Source organism: Corvus moneduloides, chromosome 5 (assembly GCF_009650955.1).
Source record: "Corvus moneduloides isolate bCorMon1 chromosome 5, bCorMon1.pri, whole genome shotgun sequence".
NCBI lineage: Eukaryota > Metazoa > Chordata > Aves > Passeriformes > Corvidae > Corvus > Corvus moneduloides.
This window is the reverse complement of record NC_045480.1, coordinates 12565926-12584218: the sequence shown is the minus strand read 5'-3', so window position 1 is coordinate 12584218 and position 18293 is coordinate 12565926. Positions and strand designations below refer to the sequence as shown.

Genomic DNA, 18293 nt, shown 5'->3' with positions numbered 1-18293 from the left:
GCAGACAAGCATTTTGCAGAAACTGATCTTATTAAAGAGACATTATCACTTTAAAAATTCATCTAAACCCGAAACAGTTATAGCAATCAGTGAAGATAAAAGTTACCTATTAAAAATAACAATTATTTCCACAGAAGTGTCAACCCTTTTACTTCCATTTTTACATTTTTCTGTAGTGAAGTGCCAGGTCCATATAGGTATTCTTACTTTTGTTTATAATAGATTGACTTTGACACAGTCTCTCCCAGAACATCCAGTTATTCACTCTCGGTATGAAATCTTCTTCATTAGGCTTAGCATGTGTTTTCTGCTTCATAATAAATTAATACATAATATCAAGATTAAAGAAATTAAATATAAATTTATTATAAGAAATCTCAACCCATTTGTTTCACAGAAGCATTTTCACCTCAATCACTGCAGGACATTTTTTGTACATCTTACCTAAAATGTTTTTTACCACGTGGGATCCTTTTTATTAAAAAAGCACCAACCTTTAAAATGTAATCTTTTAAATAAAAGCTTGACAGAGTGAGGAATATGTATTGCATGCTAATCCAGAATCCAGATATCCCAAGCCAGAAATTCAGCAAGCTGAGCAGAAATGTGGGTTGTTGATAATGCTGAGGAGCCTGTGTGTAACTAAGCCTCCTGAAAATCCTGAACCCTGGGCACATGGGCTGTTAGCTGCAAGCTAATATTACTGAAGTGCATGCTGAAAAAAATCATAACAAAGCTACAGTTAATTAGTCTAGCATGGAGAATAATTTCTTCAATAAAATTTACCATTGCCAGTAAGTTGTGCCAGGTTTTTTACTGGGTGGATTAAAGCACGGGTGCCCAAGGACAGTTACTTTTGTTCTATGTTTTGGCTCCTTGTCCAGTGGCTTCACACTGAGGGAAGACAACTGTGCAAGGAGATGGGAGTACACACAGAATTGTCAAGGGCAACAGAAGAAGCAATGAACTTCCAGGGGAACACAACTGATTTGGAAATCTTTCAAATACTCAAGAATTTGGCCTTATACTACTTCTTTTACTGATGACTGTGAAGCCAAATGGGATGAATTTGAATGGCTTATCCAGCACACACATTCTTTGGGAGACTTCAGCTGTGAAATAAGGATGGTAATACCTACGGCAAAGACACAAAACTGCACAATCAACAGCTGGGCCTCCTCTGTCCTCTGAATGACTCAAAGCTGAACATAAGTCAACTCTTTACTGAAGTGGGCTATGTCCTAGTTAGTACTTCTTTCATAAGGCACAAGAGATGTTAAGATCTGGACGTTACTTTGAATATGTATTGCATGATATGCGAGTGACTCCTAACAGGGAATGACTTTCCCTGCCAGAATAGTTACAATCACTGAACCGCTTCAAATTTGTGATGAGGTGTGAGAGAGCTACAAATCAGCTTTCTATTGCTAGACATAGAGATTATTTATTAAGGATAATAAATTGATACTGCAATCAATATTCAGATGCTGCAGTTTATTATTGTAACCTATTAGAGCTATTGGCCTCCATGTCATATCTGTGATGCGTTACTGTCATTTCCCTCTTATCTTGTAACAGTGAAGAGTCTGGGCTTGCAAAGAAATCGTCAAAGAGACTGACATTCAAGAAGGTACTTCAGCTTTCAAGTGCTCCTTGCAGCCATGAACACAGTCCAGGTTTTCCTGTTGCTTCCCTGCCTAGGACCAAACCTCTTTCTGAAACACCTGAGGCTCCTCCTATACAGCTCTGACCCACCCTAAGGCAGGACAGACCCTACTCTTTACCCACCCCTGCCTTGGGGATCAAATACCAAACACGTTGAAACAGCAACTCTGAACTCCCACAACCCTGACAGACTCCTCTTTCTGTGACAGCAAATACTTCCACAAAAAGACTGAAGAATGCAATCAAATAATAATTAGGATTGTCAGTCTAATTACTGCATATATTTTCTGATGCTAACAGTGGTAGGAAACACTAATTGTTGTTTACCGTGGGATAACTATTTAAACTTGTCAGAGAAGTGGGGAAAAAAGCCGCCAACTGCAGACACACATACGTTTTAACATTTTAATTTTTAAAATAATATGGCACCCTATTAATAAAAAGACACAGAAGATCTGTACATGAAAAAATACAAAATATATGACCACAGTACCCTCAGAGCATAGCATTCAAATACAGTTAAAACCCCCTCAAAACAGGCTTGAATAATATAAAATATTAACAAATACATGTGCTTATTTGAATTAGCTTTTTCCTGTCCCTCTTTTTAGGGTTCATATTTATAGGATTCTTTGAGTCAACTAGAAAGTTTAAAAATTAACTCTTTTTGAAATGTGAAATTATATTCTCATCAATTTAGAGAATTCAGGAATAAGAACTTCAAAAACACCTAAAACTGTGAAAATTGGCAGCACTGCAATCAAAACAGCTTCGGAAGGCATTACATACCCATTTACATTTTTTGCTTTTCTACTGAGCAAATGTGGTGCCACTGCTTCACCAAGAAAAAGACTGCAACAGGTTGTAAATATTTAACAGCTTCAAACTGTAGCCACACTCACAGTTCAACCAAAGTAAGTTTAGAAACAACAGCAAAAAGCTGAAGTTACTCCAGGATGTAAGGCTAAGTACACAAATATATGCTGAAGATCTGGACTACCAGCTGCCACTGTAAAAACACAGACTGCAGAAGGAACATGCAAAGCCTATTAGAAACACAACGTTAAACAGTAAATTAACTAGAATAACACAAAATCAGAGGATAAGTGGTTCATCCACTTCATCTCTTCATGTCATCTGCTATACTGCAGCTTACCACAAAAATATAAATACAAGAATAGTAAACCAGTACCTACTATATATAATAAATAACCTTTCTATATAAATTATGAAAATACAGCTACAGTAAAATCAGTGCGAAAATGACCAAAATGTACTGAAGGAACACAGAGTCCTGCCTGCCAGAATGTGCATCATAGAACACCCATATTTCACCTAGTGCAACAAAACACTGACAAGAATTAAAAAATGCAAGACGCACATCACTAACTGTGCCATTCTAAAATTACATCTATTTCCAATATCAGACAAATCAGATTAAAACAACACAAATGTTATTTGAACCGTAAACTTCATTCTTTCTCATCATTTTACTGAATTTTAAATAACTTCCTCCTACCTAATTGATACTTTAAATGGAAGTTGCTCTTATGAGTCCATGTTTGCACGAGCAGTCTTTTTAGAATTAAGAAAGTTCTTTTTCTTTTTCCTTGGAAAATTATGCAAAGCAAGTAATGGATCACTTGGCTCACGGAACAAAAGTATCTTCTCCCCTGTGTCTAACAGCTCTATAGCTTCAGCAGTTGCAGAGTTCAGAGAAACAGGTGGATCAGGCTGTTCCACAGGAGGATGTGCAGGTGAACATCCAAGATGAATGAATGCTGCATTTTCCAAGACAGCAAGTTGCTTCTTCTTTATTAAGCTACATTAATGAAAAAAATTGAGTTTAAAAATGAAAACTGGAGCAAAACATGCATAACTTCCTATATCATATTTTGACATAGAAGTGGTGACTTTGGAAGCTAAAGAAATCATATTTCAATTGAGAGAATTGTAATTTTCATTCTAATCCCCAATAATTCATGTATCATTTTATGAGATACAAAATGGCAAAAGTAAAGGTAACCTTATGATAAATTAACATAGGGAAGATGAGCAATGTATATGAAAAATGTGAGAATTTTGTGGATATGTACAGAAAAATCTTTTTAGGTATTTACTATATTGCTTATTATGTGTAAATATGTTGTAGGAAACACAAGCACCAAATAGAACAGTATTAGAAAATACATACTTATGAATTAACTTTCTGATTTCTAACAGTTGTAAGAAGAATTTCTGGACATTAAATAAACTATAAAAAAACAAACAAAGAAAATCCCCAGATGTTTGTTCTGGTTTTCTCCTTACCTGTCTTTTCTCTTGTTTAGAGAAGGGATCTTTTCTAAACTGTTTATCAGATCTTGCCTTACTTTGTTCTCCAGTGTTTGCCATAACTCTTGGTTCCTCCTGAGGGGGCAGGAAAGAAAAAAAATTCCCAGCAGCAAATCCCCAAATACACACATTTTTCTCCCCTCTCTGACTTTAGCTACCAAACCCATGACAGCAATACCACAAATACAGTCATTAAGAGTGTATAAGCAGTTCTGCTGCCCTGCCACAAATCATTTAAATCAGCTAAGATCACAGCTCAGGGCATGGTCCCAAGGACCCTTATCTGTTCCTTGACAACCCACATCTGCCAACTAGAGGGCTCAGTGCCACACCATCTGCTTTTGTCTCCTTCCCAAGTCATGGCAGGGAGTTGGGAGAGCAAGTCCAGGAGCATCCCTTGGTGTTACTGCACAGATTTCAGCCCAAGTTGATGGGGCTAAAGTGGAGTGATAAAGGCCCTGAGAGTCTACCAGTCTCTGTGAGAAAAGGGAAACACAGTGGCCATTTGGAACTACAGTAATTGACTACAAAGGGACAGACATCTGCAAGGTTGCAGCTTCCATTACTAGGAAGGAGTATCTCCTTTACATCTTTAAGAACTACAGACACCGAAAACATGGTGTGTTGTGAACATTATAAATAAAAAAAGTGGAAGGAAAGTATTTTAACAAACTCCAGGCAACAGAAAGAAGATAATCAGAACAGGATTTATTAATTATGAATAACTGTTTAATTAATGTACTTAAATTTTTTTTAACTTTTTATCAATCAATTTATTGTAGTTAAAATATTTCACCAAATAAGGTAGCAGTTTCAAAGTATTTTTACCCCAGAAAAGTATTTCAAAACTAAACTTATGCACCTGTGATTTCTTTCTATAGCTGTCAATCTCATTGTCCAGCAAATACATATACAGGTAAAGCAACAATCTTGTCTTGCAGTGGTCTACCAGAAAACATCACACCTACCTTTTCTTACAGCTGCCAGACTCGTCTGCATTACTGTCACTTTCAACAACACCATCTGAATATTTACTGATGGAATCGAGGACAGAAAGAACTTCACTTTGTGAGCTGGAGGGCAGCAACAAGTTCAAGACCCTGTGCAACATCCCCATTGGCACCCTCGTCAGTTTAGCTAAATACCCTGCCAGATGGAGCTCCTAAAGAATTAAATGAGTAGAAGACAGATAAATTTACCATTGAAAATAAATTTTAGCCACTTTTAATTACTGTTATTAAATAAATAGTCATTATGGAAACAAAAAAATATTACTGAAGGTCATTTTAGTAGTGACAATTTTGGTGTAAAGTGGTCACACTGCCATGTTCACTGTTTCTACCTACACTGGCCCATGCATAATGGCTGTCCATTTCATCTGGGATTCAGGCAATGTAAATGCTGAACAACCAGTAGATCTTCACATATTTTCTTAGGGCATGTACTTGATGCCCTTTGATCTGGAAAGTCACAAGGCAACTATATTCTAACATGTAAGGCTTAGCTCATTTATGTATTCTACTACTATAAGGAAATCCTTTCATGATAGCAAGGAAGCAATATGGCATTTCTTGGTCTGTAAAATTAAAGAGAGAAAAACAGCCTCAAAAAACTTTACATGTCATGGTTGACCACTTCACTGTTCAGCTTCTCTTAACACCAGATTCTGTGATAAGCTCAGAGAACAGCTTGTAACATTTGTTAAGAGGTGAAGGAAAACACCTACTTTTGTTTTGGTGGTATTTTTTTATTTCCAAATGTCCCATCCATTTTGGCCCAAAGGTCAGTAGTAAAGCATATTCATATAATGTTCAGACTGAGTTCAAATTTAGTTGTTCCACAGACACTCAGCCAGCCCCATTTCCTGCCCCACTTGAAACACCAACATTCCATTGCTATTTTCTGCTCTGTTGTCATAAATACTGTGTCCCCAGGGCTGTTTCTGCAGATCCCTCATGCGTATCAAATATGAAAGTCTACAAAATATTGAGAACTACATGGAAAGAAAAGAGTAAGGCAAATGAAAGCAAGGTAAATGTTTCAAAGAATGCCAGAAAAAAGCTGTTGTTGTCTATTCAAACCATACATGTAACTCAGGTAGCTGAAGCTAGGCAAGACATTCCAAACACTCAAGATGATTCACAACAGCTGAGTTATCAGCACTCTGCAGACCCTCCTCTAAGTGTTGATGAAGGAGATAACTACAAAGCCCATGTCACATAAAACCCCACAAGGTCACACCATCTAGGAAGACTGCCAGGTTCTCTGTCCACAGTGGTTTCAAAAAGTCGCAGCAAACATTTGAGCCCTGCCTCTTTTTCTACATGACAACTTTCAGAGGAGTGAACGCACCTAGGAGATCCCTGGATTAACTGAATCTTCTTCTTTGAAAGAAACAAAGCAAGGCAGTATTAAATCAAATATAGACAGCTGCAGAGAAAGGATAAAAGAAATCAATCAACCTCCTTTTCCCATAATTGTTCTTCAAGCAGAGAACTCCTCTCCAAAAGGTAGGAAAACTAGTCACGGCCTCTTCAGTGCTGTTACAGATATTCCATGGAAACCACTGAGATCACACAGAATTAGCAAGACAAAATCCTAAGACTGATGAGAAGATTGGTAAATTGATGCAGTGCTTAAAATATTTTTAGCTTGAGGAGTCACCAGACTTGAACACCAAAAAGATGTTTGCTCAGGTTGCTTAGTGGAAGAAATTATTTGATTCTCCTCTGGAGAGGAATGCAAATAGGAGCTTAAATCTTAATACAGACACTTAAGTCTAACTTCTATAGTACTGTGTTGCAGTTCTGGTCTTTAAAAACTGTTCTTCTAGAAACCTACAAAATACAACATTAAGTGAGAATAAATGTGACAGACCTCTTGAGACCTATTCTGCTCTTTTTGGCTAATGTTTTCAGGACCTTTAAACCAGTTATTTTTATATGGATGTACATAATGACTTTAGTACTGCTTCCTTCTGTAGCAGTTTCCTCTTTAAAATGTTTTTTCTCTGACCCTTACCTTTCTGCACCAAGTATGACTTAGACTGAGAGGCAACCCTTAATACTTTTCTAGCACAGCAGAACTGACAAGTAAACAATTCTGTAGGATGCCACAAAGCTGTCAACAATCCCAAAAGTGGCACAGGTGCCCATCAGCCAGCTGCACCTGACAGACGTACAGCAAAGGGAGCGCTGCTGTGTGAACATGCGCCAGCACTGAGCACCATTTGCAGGTGCTCACAGCTACCCAGAGCAGCTTGCAGAAGTTGAAAGAAGTGAACATGTAAGTAAACACAGGAATGGTCAGATCAAAAGTCTCCAGCATGGCATGAGTTTGATTCTTCAAGTATGTTATTGGTAAAATACCACAAAGGTCAGGAATTCATTTTTCTATAATAACAAATGGATACAAGTGCTACTTGTGCCACCAACAGTCTCATCTGTATTCCCAGAATCTTGACAAAATAAAACCAGGAATGAATGGTAGCTTATAAACAGCAGAACTGTTTTTAAGTATTTGCACTGAGCAATGTGTATTTAAACAACTGATGCAAGAATCAATGAACTCAAGCCATGCTGTGTTTCAAGCTTCCTGTGCTGTTTCCAAATGCCAGCCTGCCTGCACCGTCTGTTGTACCTAAAATGCAATTAGTGTACCTGGGGCTACAGCCATGAGTTTATTCAAAAGTAACAACTCAGCCAGAGGCTTATAATCCTGAACTCACTATCACTCAAGCAAATCTCTTACTGACCTGTATCTGCCTTGATAAGGATGTAAGCTGAAACATAAAATACAGGAAAGTGAAACTTACCTGTTTTTTTTCAGAGACAATGTCATCTACATGTCTGAAAACTAGTCTAAAGGGGAAAATCCTCTTTAAAGAAAAGAGTAAGTGTAAGACAGCTATAGTTTCCTAACATTTGTCAATGTAATGTGTTCTAAGTACATCCAAAAGTAGGACTGTGTAACATCGTGAGCCTTAATAAATTAGTAAGTTAATATTCTACTAAGGACATACTTCTTAACAGTTGAATTAAGAGTAGTCAGGTTTGGAATTATAGTTAGGAGTATACTATTATACTTGCTGAAAACAGAAATTTTGTTTTATATATCTGCAGGGTAAATAGGTATAGGTTTTATGGCATTTCAATAAAATATGTTGCAGGGTATCTCTGGGCTACACTTCTTATGAAATAATAAAACCACAAAAACCCCAATGGTATATTTGATGCATATTTACACAAATAAATTATTTCTTCAGGGAATCTTATCAATGAAACAAGTACCCCAAGAATATAGTGAGCAGCGTACCCCATTTTTCAAGTGCAGTGAGATGACAGCGATGCTTTTAAATCTCTGTCTTCAACATGTCAAGATTTACAATTATTAAAGGTCACTGTTCACCTACTACGGTGCAAAGAGGACAGGGTACTGTGAAAATGAAGATGTACTCTGTTTGCACGCATATATGATCTCCAAAACAATGATTTTAACCCCTCAACTTGCAAAATACATGCCATGCTGTTGAGAAGCCCTTTCCCAATGTATCTGCATCAGAGAAACTTAACAAGCATCATGGGAAGACAAACTGCTATAATCCAAGGGGAAATGGTCAGTGACCTGACTCAGGCACACAGAAGTCTATGGGGCTGGACGGGATCCACCCACGGGCATTAAGCAAACTGGCCAAGTGTTCACTGGGGCATTTTCTATCATTTACCAGCAATCCTGGCTAACTGGAGGGGTGCCTGTTGACTGGAGGTTATCAAGTGGGACCCCCATCAGCCCAGAAGGGCTGGAAGGAGGATCTGGGGAGCTAGATGCCTGTCAGCCTGACCTCAGTGCTTGGTAAGGTTATGGAACAGGTCCTCTGGAGTGACTCAGCAGAAACAAACTAAGACACAGGAAAAGCTGAGAGACCCTTAGACTAAAGCGGTCCTTCCTTGACACGGTGGTCTCTGAAGCTCCCAATTCATGATACAGGGGGACTGTGACCACTCTTGTCCCTGGGAAGTGAGATACTTGGACACAGAAAGCTGCCCCACCAGGTCTTTTTTGATGCTAGCTACATATCACACCCAAGGCCTGCAGATAAAAACTAGGGTCAATCAAGCAATTCATTGTTAAGGCCTTTGTAGGACTGACAAGCAGTCAAAACACAGCAAATTACCAGAAGACAAGACACTTGTTTTGAAAACAATGATACTAGAAAATTTAAGTAGCAGTCCTGCTATCATTTAATTTTGAAACATAGTCAATGCAAATCATTCTTAACACTCATCAAAATCTAAACAAAACCCTTGTTTCATTACATGAAAATCAAATTGTAAATCTGTCTGTTTACCAGAAAATCAGGCACTTTAGTTCTCCACAGAATGAAATGCAACAGGACTGAAAGGACTTGTAAAAGAACAAACAGAAATATAATTCAGTAAAATTCAAAAGGCTGAAAGTAGGTCAGAATTAACTGAAGTGACTGACAGTATAGGCTGAAAACTGGTAGCAACTACTAGCAGAGAGTAACTCTGAATACATCTGTAATGGTTCCCGAAAAAGAAAAGCTGATATCCAGACACAGCTGTAATTTAAACTTGGAAGTTTTGTTCAATTTCATGCTTACCTGACTATAAATTGCCAAAAATGCATCCATTTCTATATTTTCCAGGAGATCTTCAAGCACCACGCAATTCCACTGCTCATCTCTCAAGCTGAAGTGAAAGACAGAATTAACATTGAAATCTTCCCAGGTGCAATGACTGTATTATAGGAAACAAAATCTCAAGGTCACCCATTCAGGAAGCCTATCTGTCTGTCAGCAAAGCTGCTGAGAGCAGCCTAACTTCTAAAATATGCCAAATTCTCTTCCCTTCTTCCCTGAACCCCCAAGCAAACATGAGAGCAGAATCTTAGACTATGCTTTTGCACACAATTCAAATCTGGAATCATTCCAAAGCAATGTGATTCAACCTGTCCCCATCCTCTTCTTTAAATTTCATCACCACACTTTAAGGCAAGTTGTGGATCTTTTTGTAGCTGAAATATGATATTAAACAGTTAACTTCCTCACTGCTGGTGATTTTTTTTTCTAGACCAAAACATGATGACATCATGCACAAAACCTGTAATGTACAAAAGTACAAAACTTGTTTCTTCCAGTAAATTTTCAGGTAAAGACTAGTTGCAGTTTCTTTGAAGGCTTCCCTGATAGATTACCAGCTTGTGGATACTCTTGCAGAGATTTATCTGATCTTCTACTGACTCTTCAGTTCTGCAACAGGAAAATTGTTCATCTAAACTGAGTAGGGCTCCAGCCTTTTCAGAATTAAAACAGGCTTACCACTATCACAGCCATTTTTAATATATCAGTGGTTTCATGGAAAACACTCTTTCTAATGGAAAGCACACTTTGAGCATGTTACGTGAAGATTGAAATGTGCTAGGCTTTTAATACTGTGCAATACACATGGAAATGTCATTTCTACCTCCTGTAACCCTAATGAAAGTAATACAAAAGGCTGCAATAATTTTGCAAATTATCACCCATTTTTGCTAGTCAGTCTTTATGACAAGACAGGTATTTCTATATACCTCCCAAGAGGCATTTTATTTGTCACTGATTTCTTTACTTAAAAACTGTCCAGGGAAAACTGAAATTGAAGAAGAGTTTATACATCTCATCAAAAATAATTGTGTGCCAGGGAATTCAGTCTACAGTACAACAATGTAGATGAAAATTCAATTTAAATTGTCTCAGCTACTTCCTCTGACCCCAGCAGATCAAGTATCTCTGAAGTCCCTACCTATCTTCTTGAGAGACAAAGAGGATTAAAACTCTTTTCCTCCTTACTGCTTAGCAGTATCATTAGTTTTCCATTATCCCTGTCAAAAAAATGGTGACTGCCATGCAACACAGCACGATTTATATGCTACTAAGTTATTATTATTTCATGTTTCTTATTTCAAAATTCCCAAGACTCCTCAGTTATGCTCTGGGCCACGGCACAAGGTGACAGTGTTCAAACACAGATGCACAGTCCCTCCCCAACAGAGCAGAACATTCTGCCTGCTGTTTCTCCAGGATATCTTATGGTCCTTAAGAACTGCGGTAACACAGTAAAACCCGAGACCAAAGAACTTACCTTTGCTGGTACAGGTTTATAAATTGTCTACATTTATTCATGGCCTGTCTTAACAGAACTGTCACATGTCTTTCTGCATTTGTGTCCACAGCTTCATTCGAGAGTCCCAAACCATCCAGAATCCATCTCTGCCTACTCATTAGATGCTGCTGTGCTGACTCCTTATGCAACATCTCATACTCCAGCTTCCTGTCAAGTTCTTCGATCTCCTAGAGGTTGAAAATGCATGATGATAAAAAGTTCTAATTTAACTTGAAAGAACAAATTTCATTTGGAGTGAAGAAAAAAGATGATGGTATCAGATTTTTCTGATCTTACTTTATTAATTTCTTATTCTACCCAGCCACTTGCAGTCATTACACTTTTCAATTCATTGCACAGCTTCAGTAAACACGTCTGGTACATCACGAATATCAGAACAACGAGGAAAGCTACCACTCAATTTTCATTGTGTTAAAAGTCAATGCTCTCTGAAACCTTCCACTGTAGAGAACATCAAGCGAGTACACTGCCAGCATGGCTAAGATCAAAACTAAGGAACACCACCATTCAAATTCATTTGTAAGCTGCATAAACCCACTGAAATAGCTTAAGAAACTCAGACTAACTAGTTTTAGTTAGTCCAAACTAACAGCTAATATCAAATGGATTTAAGTTAAAAGGCAGTAGTAATTCACAACTAGTCTGATAAGTTAGGGTTAAAATACAATGCTCATTGTTATTGTGTATTAACCCAAAATCAAAAGGTTAAAACCCAAAACCCCCTGCTAAAGATCTCTCTTTGGTCAAAAAGTCAAACTAGCCAGAAGGAAGGCTTCATATTCCCATTTACAATGACACTGCTGTCTCAACTCAACCTTTACATTGCTTACTATCTCAAAGCCCCACTTGCTAACCAGTACCTTAAAGGAAATGCTTAATTTCAATTTACTCCTCTGCCTCATCAGCTGTATTTAACTCAGTGTTAGCTATTCTAGGTCTCACTTCTGCCCCTTCTTCAATCCTTTTTCTTCACCTATTCAAGGACAGAGAAGGTAAAAGTCACTTCTCTGAAAAGCCCCTTTGCACTTACTGCATAAAAGGCAAAAATACTCTGTCTACAAACAACTTTTACTATTTCCTACAGATCTAATACAAATTTAAGCAAAACTGGAGGCATATAAGCATTCTAGCTGTCACTCTATGAGAAACTCTGCAGAGATGACCACATTAAAATTTAACAAGGAATTTTCACAGCAATAGCTGTCAAATGATGCCCTCTAGCAAAGAGGTTTTTCTCAAAAACCCATTTTGTTTGTTCTACTCCAATGCTCTCCCCAAACCTCACTTGGATGGTTTCAAATAGCAGATGTAGAAAAAAAACGTCCTTGTGAATATGGAGCACTGAAGTATTAAAAAAGGATTAGAAAATTGGCACATATCAAGTATGTAATAAATATGGTGAAGGGAAGAGGTTTTTTCCAGATTTCCTACTATTTTAACTGCATGAGTGTGCTTGAAGGGAGATCGGTAGAAGGCTGTATAGATAATCTCTAAAAACTTGACAACTGAAGCATATTGTGTGGTTATGGATTTTGCATATGGACAGCATTATAACATGAGCAGTTCTGTAAGACAGTCACAACAATTTACTATTCAAGTCATGACTCCCAACCACTTCTCAACTTTCTTTCAATCAATAAAATATTAAGTAGCCACCAAAATACTACTCTGACTGCATGCAACTATAACAAAAATAAAAAATAATAATACACAATCTTCCTTGTCTCTAAGACTTTCCTTTTTTTTATGTCTTTTACTGAATGCATTAAAGTGCACATACTCACAGAAATTAAAGTCTGGGTCACCAGAATCTGCAAACCAGCAGCTAAGTCAAAGATGCTCTAACAGTTGCTGTTTCCTAACAGGATTTTTTTCTTTTAACAATTACATTACTTACAGGATTATGTGCTTCTAAAATCTGAATACATTCCAATTTTGACAGGGTTTTTGATGTGTTCAGTTGTTCAAAGAGCAAAGCTTGCACATTTATGATAGCAGTATACAGCTCCAGCATTTTGGATTTTTTAACAGTTTTTTGAAAGGCTACAGAAGCAATAAACTCTCCAAGTTTGTTTTCCAGATTGTGCAGGTGACACTCTTTTTCAAGCTGCAACTCGTACTTAATCTAAAAAAAATATGAGAACACGAAAGATAGAAAGATTAACAGAAACTCTCACATGCACACTTATGATTTTGGCAGTCTGTAATTAACAAGGAGGATTATAACAGCAAAGAAATCAATGCTGTTATCTTATAATGCAATACACTGTTTTAAGAAGTGCTTTTAACCTTCAATTCCAAGTTTATACTGTAATAAAAAAAAATTACAGTACAGTCAAATACTGTATAGAGATCAGGCTTTCTTTTAGGGTAATCAAAACTTTAATACTAAATGCTAACCCAAAACAGAGGGTCTATATAATTTTTATTACAATAAAATTAAAAGCTAGAAATACAAATAAATCCATGGTTAACTATGGTTAAATGGAAAGATAAAATACACCCTTCTGTTTAGAAAAAACATGAAACTTATAAAAAGACTGTATTTAGTTTCAAGTTGGCAAGTGTCAGTTAATGCTGACTGATGACATTCAACCTACTATTCTTTGAGCAAATAACCAAAAATCCTCTTATATAAAAGAAACTGTAAATCAAAAGTCTATTGGCAATGGATTTCAAGTAAGATTAAAACTGGATTGGATCAACATCAAACAGCATAAAATCAAAATGATTTAACTCAGAAACTGTGTTGCTGCCACACATTTGATGGAACATCCACAGAAACTATTCAAGGGTGAAAGACAAGTGCAGCATGTGCAGGCACACAATCCAGTGCAGTGTGACTGATGAGCTCTCCACGCTGTACCACTGACAGCCAAGGACACTGCACTGTGACTATTTTTCTGTGGGACAATGTGTATAGCAGCCAGCTGCAATTACCTTCTTTAGATGCTTCCATCTGAGCTTGTCACTCTAAGCTCCCTTCACACTCAAAGAAAAGGAAAAGGTACCTCTCAGTAGGTTTCATATCCTAAAAAACGGGTTTCCACTGACATGTAAGGTGGATGTCTAGGTTAGACACAGATGGCTACATTGCATATCTAACATTTAGGTACCTGAATCTTCAAAAAAAAGTAATCAATTACCAGTTTGTTTTTATTCTCTCTCCCTGTACTATTCACATGGGCCTAAAGGATTGTTAAGAGAGAAGACACAGACAGAGAAAGCACATGAAGCCCTGAGAGCTCTGACTCCACTACTTGGTGTTGCTATCACCTGCTGCCCCACATGCCCAATGCTGGGTATCGGAGCCCAGGTTTGTCCTCACTCCATCTCTAAATTCTTTCTTCATCCTGACAAATCTGATAGGTTTCACAGCACACCAAAAAATCCCAAACCAACCACAACCATTTTCAGAAATGATCATTTTCAGAAATTTCCAGTACTAGGTATTTTAACAGCAATGCTCAAATAACTACTGCCTGTGACAGAATGGAAGAACCACAGTCACCAAGGGAGGAATGTCAAAACCTCTTAAAGTTTTGGTCAAGTTTACTACCACCATGGCCTCTGAGAGCAGATACTCACATTTGCATTCTATGGAAAAACATTTATCCCATCAAGTTTGGCCTCTCTCTCAAACAACAGGCAGAGATGAGCTTGGCTATTTAACTCGGATATGTACATGCCTAGTACCTTAACGCAGTAGGCATTCTGTGGTACCCCTTTGTACATGCAACCTCCCCTATTTTACCAGTCTAAAAATAATAAAGACCAATAGTGATTGCCCTGTTGGTGTGAACTAAACACCAGAAAGGTCAACTGTAGTCCTTAGACACTGTATGACTTCCCATTGGCACAAAACCTGATTTTGGCCATCAGAATATCTTCGCACAAATTGAAATTATATGTACTAAAGACACGAAAAACCTTATCAGTTTCCTATTCATGTTAATCACAATTATACATGATTGACTCTACTTATGATTAGTTTTAAAGAAGAATTTAAGGATACTTCCACCTAGTTTTTAGGTACCTAAGATGATAAATACGCAATATGATGAACAGAAATTTCCTCTGGAAATATTATTGATAAGAGTGCTAAGAGTGGCTGTGTATCATACAAATTCTATTATCCAGTAGAGAGAGGTAAATGTAAAATGTGATTTGGAACCAAATACGCCTGTGATATGCTCTTGCTCATGTGATACTCTCCAAAGGCTCCACCGAATCATCTGGAATGTCTTTGAACGCAAGAGGTAGATTACCTTCAGGAAATCTTTCCTACTAATTTGAATTAAGCCAGTAACAAGTCAAGAATAAGAAATCATCCTACAGACACAAACTGGAGGCAGATTTATTTTCTTGATACTTGTAACAAATCTCCATCTTAAAAGACAGATACTGTCTCTCAACATTACTGTTAATCTAACAAATCAATCTGGAATAATGCAGGTGAGTGACACTAAAATAAGCAAGCATATGGGTTACAAATAAGCATATGGAACATTTGGGTTACAAGGAGAATTAACTCAGACATTGCACTGGCATTATGGTGACCAAAATGATAAAAACTAAGCTCTTATTTTGGAACACAGGAGGCAGATATTTATAGTGAAGCAAGAGATAGTCAAAATCGGGAATTTACAGAACAAGAGCTGAGCTGTCTTGCAGCATTTGCTCAAAAAGAAAGAAGATGACATTTACCCTAGGATAGATCCAGAAATACCTATTACTTGTTTCTATGTTTCAGTTTTTTGTAGGAAAAAAGTCAATAATAATAATAGTTTAATATATGTATCTTCTATGTTCTTTGCAAGAAATCTATTAAAGTGAATTTGAAGCTTTTCAATTTCTACGAAGTGCTTTATGCTGAAAAGCAAGTAGCTTTAGCATCTTCCACTAAAGCTCACAGCCCAGCAGTTCACAGGTATTTGAAATGAAAGACAAAAAATCCCACAGAACATCCTACAAGTCACAACTTTGATACAGATTGCACAAGACAAAAAATCCCACCCTAACTCAGTTTTCTTGGTGAGGCACATATTTAAAACATAAAAAATAACAATCTTTCTTCAAAAGCCTGGGCACAGGACTAATCTGTCAAGTAAGACTCAAGTTTTTTCCTCTGAAAGGCACACTGAATTAAATGTTATATGACTGACCACTGTGACACAAGACAGTGTTACTAAAACATTTAGCAATTTTCAGAGCTATACTGTCCCACTGTCCAATTTTAAGGTCTCCCTTGTGAAATTCCCACTGACTTGCCCTCACTCCTCTTTTCAGTGGTGGAAGTTGCTGCACTACTAGGTGATTCTTAAAGAGAGGATGGCATGGAAGTGAGTCCTTAACAGTTAAACAGACATGTTACCAAATACCAGAAAAAAAAGATTCTAAAGAAAGGCAAGGAGTTTATATCCAACGCAACCAGCAATACTTTGCTGCCAACAGCTGCTGTCTAGCAAGGTGTTAAGGGAGATTCACTGCTACAGCATCACTGTACAGGGTAATACATGTCAGAAATGGACCAGGCTGGACAACTAACTCCACAAGTCATCTTTCAAAACTTGGGCTACACCGAGTTTTGAGTTTACTTAAAAGCTGGAAAATGATGGATGATAACAGCCAAAGTTTTGTCTGCCAGAGACGAAATAATTTATGATTTTCATTACAATAGTACCTATCCAAGGAATGTGAAAAAAATAATCAAGCAGACTTACCTGACTAGGAATAAACAGGTCCATTTTCAAAAGGACTAATGCTGCAGAGTATATGGGATGCTCCCTATTCAGTGCATGACAGCAGCTTCTTAACTAACAGAAATTATTGCAACACTACTAGAATGAATGAGTTATGACAACATGCACACACTGAACAATCATCCTTTTCTTCCAGCTTTTATTTACATGTCTAAGACACTGCCTGCCAGAATACACATCTTCAACAATATCTCAAGAAAGGAGAAAATAAATACTATTACTAGCTTTATATGCCACAAAATTATTAAGTAATACTTGAAGTCTGCCCTTGTGGTTTAGAACCAGGATGTGTTATAAAACTTTAAAAATATAGATTAAAAAAATTACATAGGAATGTTTGACAGGTGTTTGCACACAACTGAATGCACAGTTTGCTTCTTCACAGGAGGCTCAGTTCCAGACACAAGAGCTTTAAATTAATTATACATATATGAAATCTGGGGATGGATGAACGAATAATGAATAGATGAATGAGTAAATGAGTTATCACCTTTATTGTAAGTTTGAACCTATTAAAATGAATAACAAAGGAGGATGGAAATGCAGTTTGAGAACTCAAGTTCACTTATAAGGAGGCCCAAGAAAGTGTATCTTAATTGTGGCTGAATTCAAAGGCAAAAGAGATGCCACTGATGACAGAAACACACAGAAATAGCATGGGATCTATACAACATGTTCAGTATATTCCATGAATCCTAACATTTATGGATAAAAATAGATAGTATTTGCATATTACTAGGTATGAAAGCCTTACATTAAACATGCCCAAAATACAAGGGACAGAACATCTCTCCTGAAGAAAGGCTGAGAGAGTTGGGGTTGTTCAGCCTGGAGAAGGGTCAGAGGACACTTTACTGCAGCCTTTCAATATTTAAGGGGGAAAGATGGGAATAAACCACTTAGCAGGTCCTGCTGCAATTGTTTTAAACTATAAGAGGGTAGATTTAAGACTAAATATAAGGAAGCAATATTTTACAACTGTTAGAAACATTTAACCTTTTTTAAAACATATTTATTATGATGTATTTTAAATTAATATCAAATATTTTAAAATAGGAAGAAATATTTCACAATATTTTACAATGGGGGTGGTGAAACACCTTCAACATTATACAGTAAATTAACTCCCCTTAAACAAACAAAATGCTGCATTACTCAACTGGTTTTACTATCTGGTATTACTATCTACCCCTAGCCACATGAGTTTCTTTCTGACTCTTTCCAGCTCTGAAACCAGCCATACAATTAGAACAACAACAGGTATGCCAGATGGTGCATATAAAACTGGAACAATGAGGCTTAGAGAAGCTAACTTTCCAATGTTAAAACAAGATTCTAATAGAAATGT

The 18293-nt window shown here is 37.1% G+C and overlaps 1 protein-coding gene across 10 annotated transcripts in view; it reads right to left on the bottom strand.

The window, feature by feature from the left end:
• Positions 1-341: 341 nt before the first annotated feature.
• EVC2 (EvC ciliary complex subunit 2) overlaps positions 342-18293 on the bottom strand; it is a 74768-nt gene continuing 56816 nt past the window's right edge. For all 10 annotated transcript variants that reach the window (XM_032109947.1, XM_032109950.1, XM_032109948.1 and 7 more), the window contains 6 exons: positions 13081-13308; positions 11142-11350; positions 9623-9710; positions 4968-5161; positions 3976-4074; positions 342-3487 (listed from right to left, as the gene is read on the bottom strand). In XM_032109947.1, the coding sequence (XP_031965838.1) occupies positions 3214-3487; positions 3976-4074; positions 4968-5161; positions 9623-9710; positions 11142-11350; positions 13081-13308 (1092 nt within the window). In that variant the 3' untranslated portion in view covers positions 342-3213. The remainder of the gene's footprint in view (positions 3488-3975; positions 4075-4967; positions 5162-9622; positions 9711-11141; positions 11351-13080; positions 13309-18293) is intronic.